At 40.3% G+C, this 15,590-nt stretch overlaps 4 protein-coding genes and 2 non-coding genes across 6 annotated transcripts; 2 read left to right on the top strand and 4 right to left on the bottom strand.

Moving 5' to 3' along the window:
• Nucleotides 1-55: 55 nt before the first annotated feature.
• Nucleotides 56-1,370, top strand: LOC112173895 (F-box/kelch-repeat protein At5g43190). Its single transcript, XM_024311588.2, has one exon. The coding sequence runs from the start codon at nt 75-77 to the stop codon at nt 1,230-1,232; it is 1,158 nt and encodes a 385-aa protein (XP_024167356.2). The 5' UTR covers nt 56-74; the 3' UTR covers nt 1,233-1,370.
• Nucleotides 1,371-1,672: 302 nt separating this feature from the next.
• LOC112173486 (mitochondrial outer membrane protein porin 2) lies at nt 1,673-3,945 on the bottom strand. Its single transcript, XM_024311122.2, has 6 exons — nt 3,715-3,945; nt 3,563-3,630; nt 3,035-3,145; nt 2,863-2,949; nt 2,561-2,769; nt 1,673-2,188 (listed from the first exon to the last, which is right to left on the bottom strand). The coding sequence occupies exons 1-6, from the start codon at nt 3,764-3,766 to the stop codon at nt 1,882-1,884; spliced, it is 834 nt and encodes a 277-aa protein (XP_024166890.1). The 5' UTR covers nt 3,767-3,945; the 3' UTR covers nt 1,673-1,881.
• Nucleotides 3,946-4,002: 57 nt separating this feature from the next.
• On the bottom strand, nt 4,003-4,076 carry TRNAT-AGU. Its single transcript has one exon. It is a non-coding gene; the product is annotated as a tRNA-Thr (tRNA).
• An 83-nt stretch (nt 4,077-4,159) lies between these two features.
• On the bottom strand, nt 4,160-4,233 carry TRNAT-AGU. Its single transcript has one exon. It is a non-coding gene; the product is annotated as a tRNA-Thr (tRNA).
• A 1,687-nt stretch (nt 4,234-5,920) lies between these two features.
• Nucleotides 5,921-7,776, top strand: LOC112172590 (U-box domain-containing protein 4). The gene is made up of 2 exons (XM_024309993.2): nt 5,921-7,048; nt 7,501-7,776. The coding sequence occupies exons 1-2, from the start codon at nt 6,068-6,070 to the stop codon at nt 7,561-7,563; spliced, it is 1,044 nt and encodes a 347-aa protein (XP_024165761.1). The 5' UTR covers nt 5,921-6,067; the 3' UTR covers nt 7,564-7,776.
• Nucleotides 7,777-12,453: 4,677 nt separating this feature from the next.
• On the bottom strand, nt 12,454-13,976 carry LOC112173999 (probable strigolactone esterase DAD2). The gene is made up of 2 exons (XM_024311684.2): nt 13,342-13,976; nt 12,454-13,253 (listed from the first exon to the last, which is right to left on the bottom strand). Exons 1-2 carry the CDS (start codon nt 13,716-13,718, stop codon nt 12,824-12,826), a joined length of 807 nt encoding a protein of 268 aa, XP_024167452.1. The 5' UTR covers nt 13,719-13,976; the 3' UTR covers nt 12,454-12,823.
• Nucleotides 13,977-15,590: the final 1,614 nt, after the last annotated feature.

The following is a 15,590-nucleotide window of genomic DNA, read 5'->3' as shown; positions in this document are numbered from 1 at the left end:
AATAAAAAGAAAAGAAATTAAAAAAAGAAAATGACCCTTGTACTTATCAGTTGTATTTGATCAGCCAAGTCTCAATGTTCTCAAAGCCCCACTGTTTTCAGATGAATCAAATAGCATCTCCCATGTCCAAGTCTCCAATGAGCTCGCCGGAGATGGACGCCGGAATATGGAGCAACTTACCGGAGGAACTCCTGGATCGTATTCTCTCCATGCTGCCTCTCAAAACCTTCATGGTTCTGAGATCAACTTGCAAGCATTTCAAGTCTCTGTTATTCTCTCCCACTTTCATTTCCAAGCACTCTTCCTCCAATTCCTCACCCTTCTCTTCTTTTCTCATGCTTTCTCAACCGCAGTGCTATCCCGACTTCCCTCTCTACGACTCGCAGCTCTGCGCGTGGCGCAGCTTCGCTCTTTCACTCTCGGAATTGCTACCCTGCGCTGCAGGACCAGTCTCTCTGCTCTCCATCTCCAATGGGCTGCTCTGTTTCTCTCTGCCCAGCTCGTCTTCCTTTGTTGTCTGTAACTTCTTGACCAAGTCATCGAGAGTGATCCAATACCCTACCTACCCTTTTCATTTTGAGCTGCTTACTCTGGTTTCCACTCCAGTTGGGTACAATATTTTCATGCTCTCTTCTGAGTCTTCCACCAAGACTAGAACCTTTGTATATGATTCGAAGGTCCAGTCTTGGCAAAATTTAATCTCATTGGATACAATTCTCAGTGACAATCATCATCAAGAAGGTGTTCATTTCAATGGGTCTCTCTACTTTTCGACCCCGGAGCCATTCTCTATTGTCAACTTTAATTTGGAGAGTGGTAAATGGGAGAGACACAATACTGAACTCCCCGGAGAGCTCGTTTTTGTTCGATTAGTGAGTGATGAAGGAAAAGGGAAGATGTATTTGATTGGTGGGATTGGTAGGAATGGGATTTCAAGGAGAATGAAAATCTGGGAACTGTGTGAAGGAAAGAATTGGGTGGAGATTGAGAGTGTGCCTGAAATGATGTGCAGAAAGATAATGTCAGTTTGTTACCATAATTACGAGCATCTCTATTGCTTTTGGCATCAGGGTTTAATCTGTGTTTGCTGCTATGCGTGGCCTGAGATTTTGTATTACAAGGTTTCCAGGAGGACTTGGCATTGGCTCCCCAAAAGCCCTTTGGTGCCGGAAAGATGGGCTTGTGGCTTCAGGTGGTTTTCTTTTGTGCCGGAGTTGTATGCTTCAGTGTGATTAGTTAGTTTGATCCAATTTTATTAGATCTCATTTTCTTGTTTCTGAGTCTGGTTCTGTATACCGCTATACTTTGTATTTTGTTGTGGGATTAGGGAATAAAATGTTTGCTGATTATTAAGTTCAACTAGGCCTTCAACAACGTTAACTTGGAGTGGGAAAGCATGATGTGCAATTAGTCTGTAAGACAGTTTCTTTGTTGCTTTCAAACAACTGTCATTAGCATAGAAATTTACAACAATTCGAATATTAAAAGAAAAAGTCGTCTATGCTAATAAGGGATGAGAAAACTACACAGCAATGGAACAAAAAACATGGCACCTCTTCTCCGTTATCATTTTTCAAAAATTAATGGCAACGTCTGCGTCAAGGTTCAATATCAAAGAGAAAGATTAACAGAAGTATTAGAAATCTGTGAAGCAAGTTGACAGAGAAAAACGTGGGGATGAATAACAATTAACAATATGAAAGGTTCATTATCAAATCACATTACCAAAAGTGCCTAACATAGTTCTATCACAACCAGGACATATTGCCTATAGCTATAGCAAATCTAATATAGGTTTCTATTTGAACCACACCAGAAAACTCACAATTTGTGTGGATGTAACCAATTGAATAATCTATATCTTAAAGTCAATATATCTGCTCAAGGCTTGAGGGAGAGTGCCAAACCAAATTTCGGCTCCTTTTGTAAGGTCTTTGTGTCCAAGGCACCAGAGAATGTGAAGGTGGATTTGGGACTAAGCTCATGATGCAAAAGAGCTGCAAGATTCCCATGGTTGTTAAGCCTTGCCTTTACTGTAGTCTGAGGGTCAACCACAAACGAACCTCCAACTGTGAGTGTGTTCTCATTTGTGGAAAACCTTCTACTTACCTCTCCCACAACAGCACCCCCATTCAGCTTGCTTAGATGATGCAGGTATGATGCCTTAATCGAGTCTCCTTTGTCAGCCCTACAAATGGAAAGAAAGCAATTATCTGCTGCACAATGAAAGCACATGAAGTTATCTTTCTAACTTGCCAGTCTAATCCATATATTCATTCACTCTGGGAGCTAAAACTAACATAAGCCACTACATGGGAACAATATATGCACAAGTATATCAATCACAATCTTCCCTCTTTCTTAGTCTGAGTGTATCAAATTCCATATATGAACAATGTAAACTCAGCAAAATAGATTTGCAAATCTTCCAATTAAATTAGTCTCCCCAATCTAACAGAGCACAACAAAAATTTACCCAAAAAGAAAGAGCACAAGTGCGTCTAAGAATACAGTAATTAGGTTCAATTTTCTTTTAGTGGCCTTAAACTGTGGAACTTACAGAATTACTGAAGCGGAGGAATCTGGCTTTGACAAGCTAACACCAGCAGTATATTTAGTGAATCTTCTGGAAGCTGTCGAGTAACTAGCTTCTGCTCCAAAAGTAATGGTGGGGGTACCGATGGTTGCTGAAAAGTCAACGGCAGGGGACTTGTTCAAACCAACAGCTGTTGTGAAAGATGCATGTTCATGAAGATATTGTGCTTCCAACTGCAATATATAGAACATATGCATAAAGATGCGGCTATAATTATAAAATCATATTCCACTTCCAGCATTCCACAAAATAACAAAATTTGTTACCTTGCCAGATTTGTAGTCAGGGAATTTGACTGAAGCAATGGCTTTTGTTGAAGGCAGGACGTTTGTAACGGTGAGTTTTGTTGAGACCTGCTCAGTAAAGAGTCTCCTGTTAGAAACAAAAGTTATCGGAATCCAAACACTATAAGATAAAATGAACACTGGGAGACCTTACAGTTGTTTCTGTATCGGCTTTGATATCAACCGTAGCTTTCTTGTATTTGTACTGAGCTGCTACATCCCCAAGAGAGAGACCCCCTTTCTTGGCCAAGGAGGAGTTGATGGCCTAAAATCAAAGAGAAAATTTATGATTACTTAGCACTACTAAAAAGCACATACGGAAATTAAAAACAAAAGCAGCCATGATGTGAACTTATCAAGTAATCTAGTTATTTCAATATAATCTCAGGAAAACTGCAGCAACAAAATTCAATTCACATAGGCAAGCAAGAAAATTCACCCCTGCTCAACTCATTGCCTAAGCAGCAACTCACAGAGTCCACAATACAATGATACAACAAATTTTAAGATTTTACTTGCACACAAGTTTGATTAATTTGAAAGATAGATAAGCCAAAAGCAACAGGGAGCCACAGTTTCTCAAATAAGCAACATTGGGGCACCTGATAATTTAATTCAAAAGCAGTATATAAACAAGCAATGAAAAAAAAAAAAAATACAATGGCATGAGGGATGAGCTTACAAGGCCAGTGTCACTGTAAGTGGTGATGCTGATCTTCTGGTCAGAGCTGTAATCCTTGTTGAGCAAATCTGTAAATCAAAAGCAATATATCACAGACCCGTAAAATTGCAAAATTCAAAAGGGGCTCAACGGAGACTGAGGAAGAGAGAGACCTCTGGCTCTTTTGCCAATGTCAGAGAAGAGAACAGGGCCTTTGGTTGACATAGCGGAGAGGAGAAGTAAGGAGACGAAAAGATATTCTGGGTTTAGGGTTTTTCAGACAAATAGGCTTTGGGGTTTATATAAACCCTGCTCTTCTAAACTCTTGGGTTTCCTGGGTCCAGAAAGAAACGCTACGCAGTTTGCGCGATACGACACCAGAGCTTGCAAAAGGGGAAAACCCTGAAGTTAGTAAAGCGCACGAGACAAAAAATATTAAAATAAAGCAGGAAAATGAAAATTGCTCTCGTTGAGAGTCGAACTCAAGACCTCCCGCTTACTAAACGGGTGCTCTAACCAACTGAGCTACGAGAGCCTGTTGGTCAAATTGCTTGACTAATTTTTATGGCTTTTGATTCATTGAAATTAAATATTAAAAACAAAAAACAAAAAACGTGTTGCTCTCGTTGAGAGTTGAACTCAAGACCTCCCGCTTACTAAACGGGTGCTCTAACCAACTGAGCTACGAGAGCAATGAACTTCTGTTCACTATAAAACTCCTCTTACTGAGGTGAAGATATCTGGGACTGAATTCTATTCTCCCTCTCTGAATAAGAGATACAAAAACCAGTGGCCCATAGCAGAAAGCCAACTCGATTGTGCCTTGTAAAGGTGGCATAAGCTGCTTTACTGTATTCAACTGGTTTATAACACATTATGTTTTCAACTGGTTCCCAGGACAAGAAGTTTGGTCCTGTGAAATTGATTAGCAACGGTTTGCAAGGGTTTAACAATAAGGGTTCCTACGATAACTGGGTCTTAAAGCAGCAAGCATTCTGTGTTAAAAGCTTCCCCCATTGTTTATTTAGTGTCACATTCTTCTAGGGTCAAACACATAAAAAATTCCAGCATCTGAAGCCTCCTTTGGGAGTTCATGGTTGTTGACATATACAAACGGAAAGAAACAAGCACAACGAACAAAGGCTGGAGCGCTGGACCATCTCCCCCAGCAGAAAACAAAATAAATGGGGAACTGCAGCCTATAAGTTAAAGTCATTGTTAGCCCATTGAGCCTCTATAATCTATTTTTGTTACATCACTTTGCTCTACTTTTTCAGTCCATCTGTATCTACAATAGCACTTCTTTACATGTTAGGATTATGTAAGGTATCTTCTAATTATTTAACTCAGGCGGAAGTCACATTCAAAACTCATGAAGTATGTTTTCTTTTTGCTCATCTAAGTACTTGATTGTAACGTTTGAACTAAAGGTACAATATTGTTATTTTTATGTAAATTGCTAATGTTTAGGCAAAACAAATATTTTTAAGAAAATCAGTGGTCCCCATATTGAGAATATTATACACTTACATTATGAAAAATTGGATTCCTCGTTGAATTTCTTGTTTTCATAGGAAAAAAATATGTTATTCATTTGGGTAGATGAGCCGAAATGAAGTAAATATTAAGGTATTCATGTTTAGCTCATAATTTTTAAAACAAGCTTAAGCTTGGATTATCATGATCGAAGGTTTTTTAAGTCAAAGCTTGGCCCGTCTCAACTTCATTAAGAATTGAACTCAAGTTGAAGCTAAGCAAATCTTAAATCAACCAAGAAAATACTAAAAAAATACCCGAATATAAAGTCACAAATTCGAGCTAATTTTTAAAGCCTATAAGTTACAAGTTGTCGGACATTTTTCTTATTGAGCTTACTATTAAGTTGAAATTAACTCATTTCTTTTACGCAGATGAACAGAATAACAGAAAGAAACAAAAACAAACAACTCCTATTATCTCGAGCAGATTTATAACCCCTAATCCTTTCCTTTTCTCTATTGGATTTTTTTGATAAAATAATTAATTTTTATCCCGCACCGCCAATTAGGGGGCTCGACGCCCGGACTTGGAAGGTGAGAGCATGTGCAGCGCAGTCAGCCCATCAGCAAAAACTCCATGTGGCAAACTACTGGGCCACCGTCGAACTAAAACATACCGGAATGCCGAACCTTCCAGTTAAAAAAAAAATTCAGAAATAACAGGCCTGGGTTTCGAAACCTTTATCGAATGGCGAACCTTCCATGCACGCCTTAAAAGCGACCCTTCGTACGTGCTCACCCAGACTGGGATTTTCAGACCGTCTATTTGGCGCACGTGTCACCCAAACCCCAAGGTCTTGATCCACGTGTTACCCATCACAGCCTCCTTATAATTTCGCCTCTATCTCCGCTCCATTTAAGCCACAAATCCGCTTTCACTTTCAGACCCTAAAAAACGAGGCCCCGAATTCCTGAGATTACCTGTTTCGTACTATCGGATTGGTAGCCGGATAGGATTTTGTAAAGTGAATAAGCCCTAATTTCGGCTATGGAGACTGAAAACCCATCCAATTTCAGTTACATGGGGCGGAATTTCAGCGATCTCAGTATCGGCGACAGCTCCTCTGCTTTCAGTGACTGCAACAGTGACAGATCCGGCGAGTTCCAAACGGCGTCGTCTCAGAGCCGGCGGCTCCTGATTGCCTGCGCTTCGGACAACTCCGACGATCTGATACGTCAGCTGGTCGGCGTCCTCGAGTCCGGTTCGATTGAAGAGCAGAAGCAAGCGGCGATGGAGATCAGGCTCCTCGCCAAAAACAAATCGGAAAACCGCCTCAAAATCGCGGAATACGGAGCGATACGGCCGTTGATTTCGCTCTTGTCTTCCTCCGATCTCCAGCTCCAGGAGTACGGCGTCACGGCGATTCTGAACCTCTCGCTCTGCGACGAGAACAAGGAGCTCATAGCTTCGTCGGGAGCAATCAAGCCTCTGGTCCGAGCGCTCAAGACCGGAAATCCAACCACGAAAGAGAACGCCGCGTGCGCTCTGCTCCGTCTATCTCAAATAGAAGAGAACAAAGTCGCAATCGGACGGTCGGGAGCGCTTCCGCTGCTGGTGAATCTTCTAGAGAACGGCGGAATTCGCGGCAAGAAGGACGCGTCGACGGCTCTGTATTCTCTATGCTCGGTAAAAGAGAACAAAATCAGAGCCGTTCAGGCCGGGATCATGAAGCCGTTGGTGGAATTGATGGCGGATTTCAGTTCAAACATGGTGGACAAGTCGGCATACGTGCTGAGCGTGCTGGTTTCGGTGCCGGAGGCTCGAACGGCGTTGGTGGAGGAAGGCGGGATTCCGGTGCTGGTGGAAATCGTGGAGGTTGGGTCGCAGAGGCAGAAGGAGATATCGGTGGCGATATTGCTGCAGCTGTGCGAGAATAACGCGGCCCACCGTAACCTGGTGGCCCGCGAAGGAGCGATACCTCCCCTGGTGGCTCTGTCTCAGTCCGGCACTAATCGCGCCAAGCAAAAGGTGAGAGGATTTTCCGGCTGCAATATGCCTTGTTCGTTTTTTCCTTTTTTGGGTCAAACCGGTCAGCTGGTCGAGGACCCAGAGCTGGCTGACGCGGCGTTGGCTCTTTTTGAAAATATTCCCGAAATTAATGGGTTTTTTGGTTTGATATTGAGCCACGTCGGTCCGGTTGCACAAACGATCATGGCCCACCTATAACTGCCATTCTTTATTTAAATTTTATTCACTTGGGATAAAATACTAAAAAATGGAAAGCGAATCCCAGTTTCTATAATGGCGTTAGGCACGTAGATCAGGGTTAGAAATGTCATGTAGCGGGTGGAGTGCTTGCCCGTCCAGTCAGCCATTATTGATTTTTAAAATTTAGTTATGTGTTTTCTATTGGATTTGTATTGATGGTGTCTCATGGGGAGTGGTTTTGTTTGTCGTTTTGTGTGTCTTTATGGGGACAGGCGGAGACATTGACAGAGCTTCTACGGCAACCGAGATCCGGCAACGTCGCTGCACGAGCGTGAAGATGATGTGCTAGTGTAAATTCCCATTCTGCCCCCTCATGGCTCCCTTTTGCCATGCCCATACCATGTAAGATTTGTACTCACACAAAAAGGAAAATACGAGGAGAAGAAAAAATCAGAGAACGAAAACTTGTAAATATCTTTGTGACGGGAGCATGTTGTAAAATTTGTGATAAAGTATTGGAATTGAGCTGATGAGTTTGGTTTTGCCTTTTTGGCTTTGTTGTTTATTTAAGAGTCATGTGTCCCTTAGCCTAACCACTGAGGCTAAAGTTTTATTTTGCTTTGTGTGTCATCTCTATCTTTGTGTAAAGTGTGTTATATTTGCTGATTCGAAATGAGGAGTTTAGGAGAGCATAAAAGATAAGGAAGGACCGCTAATGGGGAGTAGAGGTCCTAAACTGAGCAGGCTCCTGGTGTAATGAGGAGTTGATTTCGTCTAATTCTCGGATTATAAAAGAAAAGAAAATATGATGAAGGAAAGAAAGTTGATGCCTAGTAAAGAAGAAAAAGATTACAATCCAGTGGAAGAAAAAGCAGTGGGGAGGAGTCTGGAAGGTGGCTGGTGCGTGTTTTTGGGTTTAGGAAAATCCGCGTTCTTCTAATTCAAAATCCACGAGGTACGCGTGCATGAAGACGATGACCAGTGAATTATGACTCTTTATTTTTTTGAAGTGATTGCCGCCACGTGTGAGAGTTACAGTTATTTTGGCAGTTGGTCGTTTAGTCCCATCGATGATGGGTTGCTTTGTTTGGGGTCCCATTCTTGACCGCTTATCATCTTCGAGCAGCGGCTTTGGGTTGGCCACTTTTGTTGTCTCACGTTCATACCATTCAGGAGGGTTTTTGTTTATTTGTCTACACAGTTTTATAGTCCCGGGTAAAAGGGATTTGATTAATCTCTTCCAGTTTTGGGGGTGACATATAGATTGAGATTGGGGAGAATGGGGCCTGAGGTTCCTGGGTTTGAAATGTGCGATCAATATGCAGTCGGCGGTCTTAATCACATGTAGATCAACGTTAATCAAAGCATGTCATCTTCACTGTCAATAGTTTACGTGAGTGTGTTCTAAAGCTTCGAAGAATTAAAATTTTAAAGACATGGATACTTAGATTAGTTAAATACGGTGTTTAACACTAACAGATTACATTTTCAGAACTTTAATTATTTGGAGCACTTAAAATCTCTCGTTGATGAACACTACATTCACGGGTATTTTTTTTATATATATAATTTCATACAAAAAAATATGTTATAAAGCTGTTACACTGGTATTTTTCGCAAAATCTAAAACGATTTTTGCCCATTATCACTCGTAGCATCTAAGGCTAGTCCTTACAATATTCTTCCTTGTGAAAAGGTCAAGCTAGACCCTATAATGAGCAAACATGGTGTGTGAATAAGCTAATAATTGCATCAAAGTTATTAGGTTCTCACATGAATTTAGGCTAGCTAATGCATCCAGAGACTAATTTAGTCACTCAATTTCTTGACCTGTAGGGGACCAAATGCCTTTAACAGCAATCAACCTGAAGCTTAGGTAGGAAAAGGCAATTCAAATGTGTGATGTGTGCACGAGTTGGACCGAAGAAACTTAAGAGGTTGTCCTGAATAGAGATTATGGGTCCATTTCTACCTGTGAAGCTATGAATAACATGCTTTTGAAGATGACCAGAGCCTAAAGCAACGGAATAATGGACATGGGTCCATAATTTATATATAAAAATGCAAGATATTTAGTAAGTCTTTCAAATTGGTCAACTTATTTGGTGAAACTTCTTCATTTGCTTAAAACTTCTACACATCATGAGAAATGGATTTGGTTGGATCATAAGTTTGAAAGTTTCTGATATTATTGTTTTTATCGAGGACTGTTATGCCTCTCTACCAAGTATATTTATTATATTATTATGTTCTATTTTATTTAGACAATAATAATATGAACTTGAGAATGAACCTCTCAATTTCACTAAGTTTCACTTAAAATGCATGTATCGATTAAAAAAATTAACACGTTACAGTTACGTTACTTTTGATCAACAAAAGTGTAAGAAATATACACAAGAGCACTAAGATTAGTGATGGAGAGGGCTTCCACATCAGTGTACTTCTCTGAATCTTTGCTCAACTGATCCCACATAATTCAATTCCGTTTTCAAGTGCTAATGATATATATAATGAGAAAGTTGCAACGTCAACATTGCAGAAAATTGGGTGCGATGTCGTTTTGGAGGTTCATTAATGGCATCAGAAGCCAGAAGGTATTTCATAACTTTCATGTTTATGGCTTAAGAAAATGACCGAGTCTGCTCGAGTCATGCGGCGGCGATGGCTATCTACCCACCTACTTTATTGGTCAAAAGGACTTCATCGGCCAATAGCTGTAGTATGCCTAAAGCAATTTCATCTTTTTGGTGGTAAAATTAATTATGAATCACACAACTCCTAACCAGCCCCCCAATTTTGACCGGATGAACTTAAAGTCAGCTTCATATGATTTGACTTTGTGTATATGAAATCTCTTGCGCGTGATCATGATATAACATATTAAATGATATTATGATCTACATAGTGAATTTTAGATTATGAACAACGAATATACGCTAAAAGTAAGATTAAAATAGCGATAAGTGTGATTGAATGTAAATCACTGATTCAATTTTCACTCGCATGATGAAAATTGTAAAATTGATACGGAATTGGGGAGTGACTAGAGACCCAAAAACTCAAGAATGAAGTGGTGACTAGGCATCCGATCTATAAGTCTGGCCGGATCACCTTGACACGTTAATTATATATAGGATTACATACTCAGAATCATAGTGTTCTAAGCAAGAAAACATTGTTACAAGTTACACACATGGCCAGTAGTTCAAATACGTCGAGTAGAGCATCACATGAGTTTGTGATCATTTTTCCTATCCTTAAAAAAAGGTTGGTTACAACTGGGCCTCTGTGGTCAATATGGTAGGCTAAGTCCACTGATCTTGTCAGCTTACTATTGCGCTCAGCCCATTACCTGTGGGTTTTCAATTTCATGGCTGGCCCATTATTGTACTCCTTTTTCATGTAAATAATTAGACACTACGTATACATTTGAAGACTAATTATGTTAGGCTGAGCACAACCATTACAAGTGGTCTAGTGGTTCTTGCATAGTTGGGTGTGCTCTCCAATCTAGGTTTGAATCCCAAAGCTGTCAAAGTGGTCAGGCACTGTGCTGCAATGCACAATTGGAGCATTTCACATGCGCCAAAGGAGTTTATTTTGGGCCTAAGAAGCCTTTGAGTTCCCCTTGACAAAGTCAAAAAAAATGTTAGGCTGAGCATGTGGACTCTGTTATTTGGCATTCAAAATTTGTATAGATTTGAATACGAAAAACTGAAATGCAACACAGTGTCTTCCTGGGGCAACTCTAGTATCCCTGTTGCAGAAACTACTGCACTTAGGGATAGCCTGATTAAGGTCAAAGACAAAGGTTTTACAAGAGTTGAAATTGATGGAAACTCGAAACTTGTTATTGATGCAGTTAATGGAGTGGTGATTCCACATTGTGGAGGCTGCTCAAATTGATTGAAGACATTAGAACCATTGCAACTTCCTTTTCTCAGATTTCCTTTAAACATATCTATAGGGAATCAAATTTTGTAGCTGATGCCATTACAAATTTAGGACATGATGCTGCTTCTCTTATGTCTTGGAGTGATAGGGTTCCAATTGAGGCTTTTAGAGCCTTAATATTTGACGTTTGTAGACATTGGTTGCCCAAGAGGCTTCATTATTTAAGTATTTATCTTTTCCGTTCAAAAAAAAAAACACAATGTCTTCCACATAAACTCTTTAATTTGAGACAGTGTCAACATTATTGGATTCGTAGAAGGGAAAAAAAAATGTTTTTCATAATCAAAAAGTTGCGATGGTCATGGGATTTCGGAAATGAAAGTTGGATGACGCTGGCCTTCGTTATTTGCATGGGATACCAACTATAAATATACTTCAATAAATAATTAATTGAAGTATAAGTGCAATTTAAAAAAGAACATATAATACTAGGACATGTGTATAAATATACTTCAATAAATAATTAATTGAAGTATAAGTGCAATTTAAAAAAGAACATATAATACTAGGACATGTGTTTAGTTTGTTGAAAAGTAATAAGGTGAAACGTTATCTACAAGAGGTGAGATACTAGAAGCAATTAAAATAACAGGTCGGTCAATCTTGTGTACTGTTGTGCTTTATATACATGCTGAATCATATCTATTGAGACTATTGAGAAGAACATGGTATAACATGTTGCCTCTTTTGAGCATAAGCTCTTATGTATGTGGAAACATGATATGGGTAAATGAATTTTAACAATTTTCAAATGAATAAAGTTTGAATCGAATTAGGCGTGGTTTTGTAAAACATATTGTGAAATTTAAATAAATAAAACTGAAAAAAGCTATTAGGCCTTTATTTCTTCTTGCAACACACTGATCTTAACGAAATATTAGCATTAACGTTGACAGTTTCGATTTTTTTTTTCTTTATCAAGAAGGAGAAATAGAACTAATTCAACGCACATCCCTGAAATTTTATAATCAATAAAGCAAAAGTCTCGTGATAATACAAGAAACTTAATTACATAATAAAAATAGACTTTATTTCATCAAATTATGTTGCTTTAATGCTTAAATCATACCCTTACTTTTTAAGTGCTCGTATGACATTTAATTTTTATTTTTAATGAGATCATGTTGGAGATTTCTTTTGTTACATGCTAGGAAATTTTAGCGACACTATAATTTTTTATTTTTCTTCAATTATCAATATTTATAATTTCACCAAGAAAATGAGAAATTCACAATGACAATTGAAAATTGAGGTGATGCAACAAACTTATTCCACACGAAGATTAACGAGTCCATATAACTATAAGAAGCAAGCAGAATTATATAGATTAAAGCGAGATTCCAAACCCAAAAGAGAAAAAGAAAAGAAAAAAAAAAATCCTAAGGCACAAGAAAACAGAAAAAGAGGCCCAAATTGACAAAAGAGGGACATATCACCACGTGATAATCACATGGAGATTCTTATCCTTCCGCATGGTCAAATAATCCAAAGTGGAAAGAAAGCCCAAAAGGACGAACGTCCACAGGATACTAGCCACGCGTCATCAACCTCCAGCCTTATTGTAATTTGCTCTTGTAGGGACCCACTCAGAGTTGAAGTGGGCCAAGTCGGGCACACATGCGGAGTCGGGTACTATTATTACGATGAAAGAGCATGGCGGAGCCTCCGGGCCAACAGACCCGGCGCACTCAAATGCGGCAAGTGGCCCTCCGTTTCGAGCATAACGATGGTGTTCCGGCCACCCAGATGCTCTTTCAGGTAATTCGCGACTGAGGCAGGGACAGAATGGTCTTTTGTCGTCTGGATTATGAAACAGGGTACCCGGACAAAGCCCAAAAACTCCCTCAAGTCGCTGTTGAACACGGCCCGCGAAACGAAGAGCGAAATATCGGGGCGCATGTTGAACAGGGTCCGGCTGAACTCTCGGACCGCGGCTGGGACGTCGGCTCCAACGGCGAGTGGCGCGAAGCCGTTGACCCACGCCGAGTAATTCGCCTCCATCGCCGAGAACAATTTCTCAATCTCCTCCTGCTCGAACCCTCCGTGGTAGTCCCTGTCGTTCAGAAACCTAAACCACAAGTACGCAAATCACTGTAATCGAAACGGTCGACATTTAGGGTATTAAATTTGATCAAATTGATTGTTAATTTAATTACCTTGGAGAAGCGCCGATGAGGATGAGCTTGGAGAAGAGCTCGGGGCGGCGAATCGAGGCGAGGATTCCGATCATGGCGGAGACGGAGTGGCCGACGTAGGCGCACTTTTTGACTCCCACAGCGTCGAGAATGTTGAGCAAGTCGTCGACGAAGGGGTCCAGGTTGGTATAGCGGCTGAAATCGAAGTAATCGGGGTTGACGCTTCCGGCGCAAACGAGGTCGTATAGAACGATGCGGTAGTAAGGTTTGAAGAAAGGAAGAATGCGACTCCAGGCGGACTGGTCAGTGCCGAAGCCATGGGCCAGGACCAGGTACTGCTCGCCCGTCCCGGTTACCCGGACATTCAGAGCTTCCAAGATTCTGGTGTTGCTGGGCATGTTTGTTTGTAGAGGGAGGTGAGGCTAATAGACTTAAAAGTCTTCTGTATGTGGGAAATGGAAATTATGGATTGGTTAATGGCTACTGTATGTGGTTGTGAGTTGTGAGAAAAATAATGGGGAATAGGTTATAGGTAGGCGAGTGATGAGTAGGTGTGTGCGTTTCTGGTGCTCTGGAGAGTTTGGTATTTATATTGCCAAGGAAGTATCTGGGGAGAAGTAGATATTGTGACAGACTTGTTTCTATTGTATCCCACGCTGCTTTTATTACTTTGCATTTGTCTCTAAACCTTAGCGGTGTGTTTTGTAGTGCTCTGGAGTTGACAGTCGTTGGATTAATCTATTGTGTGTATATATATATATATCGTAAATAATGATTAATCTAACGACTTTTGACTCTCTTATTTAAGAGTTTCAATACTCCTCGAAACTTCGAGGTAGTGTGAAATTTTTGGAGCTTAGCTATACATCTCTGACAAGCTTGTCCTTGAAGCTATGTATGATCTTTTTCATCGTCGTGGCCTTAAAAGCTGTGGCCCGTGTCATCTTAGCTGAAGGATACTCCTTCCTCTCTGGATTATCTTTTACAATAATATTAGCAATGCGTTAGATTTTGGGGTTGTTGAAGTAGGACAATCATGTAGGGCTTGTTGAAATAAGGGAAACACAGTGCCAGGATTTAAGGACCTTCATGCCAATTACTAGTGTTAAAGATACTGAATGAAGATTTTTTGTGTCAATTTTTCGGGGTGAAACGAATTTTGGCATATGGGCCTATTGGGGTATGTTATTACTTATTAGTTGTATTTGGACAAAACTTAATATCTCTTACCATGCAGTTTTTCTCTGTGGTCCTACGAGCAAGATATAAATCGGAAAACACCACCACTTGCAGAGGCAATACATAAGTTTTCATAGGGCTTTATGGCGACATCCCAGGTGGTGATGGTGTTTCTTGCGGCCGGTACTCAAAAGACACCAAGTCTTTCAGGCAAATGATTCTTAATAATTTGGATGTAGCTCAATTAGTCCAGTATGAGTGAACCAGAAGTACTTCTATAATTGTCTGAAAAGCCCAGTTCATGGATAGGAAGAAGTTTCGAAACAGGGGCGACGTGGCGCTGGTGGCACCGCTGGTTCATCGATGTTGGCTACAGACAACTGGGTGCCCTAGAACGTACGTACATAATGATTGATTAGGGTAAGGTACAAATGCTGGAAAGCTGTCGTACTTGAACCATGATGACGATAATAATGGACTTGTGTGAAGCACACTAGCAACTGTCATAAGATAAGCACATGAAACATGCCAAGCGCGCCCAGCAGTACTGTCATAAGATAAGGCAGGTCGATCATGGATCTACAGGAAGTAGACATTCTCCCAGCTTTTATTTTTATTTTTATTTTTATTTTTTGCATTTTCTCTTTTTGGTGTTATATTAGGGGGAATCGAACCTCCTAACCCTATTCCCTACCGTCCCTCGAACACGACCGAATCAGAACCATAAGTTTCCATCCTTCTGTGGATGAGTCTGATGAGTAATTCTCAAATGAACAGATCTAGGCACGAGAGTAGTCCAAGAGCAATGAACAATGGGTTAAGGTAGAATCTCCAGCTACTCAGTATTAGCTAAACCGGCATAGTATTTTAAATATTTTTGGTACAGAGAGAAGAATCAGATTCGATTTCTGAATGGGGGGGTAGCCTTCAATCCAAAAGAGCAAAAAATATACCGCAAAAATAGGGTCCAATCTTTTTTCTCGTTGCCGCATCCATTAACTCTGGTCTGTGATTGGCTACAAACTTGACATTCTCCATTCATTTTCTAATTCTCCAACATTTTTCCACAAAACTTCACTATGTTTGACAAA

This window comes from Rosa chinensis, chromosome 6 (genome assembly GCF_002994745.2).
Source record: "Rosa chinensis cultivar Old Blush chromosome 6, RchiOBHm-V2, whole genome shotgun sequence".
Classification (NCBI taxonomy): domain Eukaryota; kingdom Viridiplantae; phylum Streptophyta; class Magnoliopsida; order Rosales; family Rosaceae; genus Rosa; species Rosa chinensis.
This window is presented reverse-complemented; position numbering and strand designations above follow the sequence as displayed.

What these genes read in the sequence shown, in the direction of transcription:
- LOC112173895 (XM_024311588.2), top strand. Translation starts at nt 75, where the DNA reads ATGTTCTCAAAGCCCCACTGTTTTCAGATGAATCAAATAGCATCTCCC.
- LOC112173486 (XM_024311122.2), bottom strand. Translation starts at nt 3,766, where the DNA reads ATGTCAACCAAAGGCCCTGTTCTCTTCTCTGACATTGGCAAAAGAGCC. An exon ending in CTGACTACAAATCTGGCAAG is followed by an intron (nt 2,770 to 2,862) that starts GTAACAAATTTT and finishes TATATATTGCAG; the next exon opens with TTGGAAGCACAATATCTTCA. An exon ending in TCCTCCGCTTCAGTAATTCT is followed by an intron (nt 2,189 to 2,560) that starts GTAAGTTCCACA and finishes TTCCATTTGTAG; the next exon opens with GGCTGACAAAGGAGACTCGA.
- LOC112172590 (XM_024309993.2), top strand. Translation starts at nt 6,068, where the DNA reads ATGGAGACTGAAAACCCATCCAATTTCAGTTACATGGGGCGGAATTTC. An exon ending in CTAATCGCGCCAAGCAAAAG is followed by an intron (nt 7,049 to 7,500) that starts GTGAGAGGATTT and finishes TTATGGGGACAG; the next exon opens with GCGGAGACATTGACAGAGCT.
- LOC112173999 (XM_024311684.2), bottom strand. Translation starts at nt 13,718, where the DNA reads ATGCCCAGCAACACCAGAATCTTGGAAGCTCTGAATGTCCGGGTAACC. An exon ending in CTCATCGGCGCTTCTCCAAG is followed by an intron (nt 13,254 to 13,341) that starts GTAATTAAATTA and finishes CTTGTGGTTTAG; the next exon opens with GTTTCTGAACGACAGGGACT.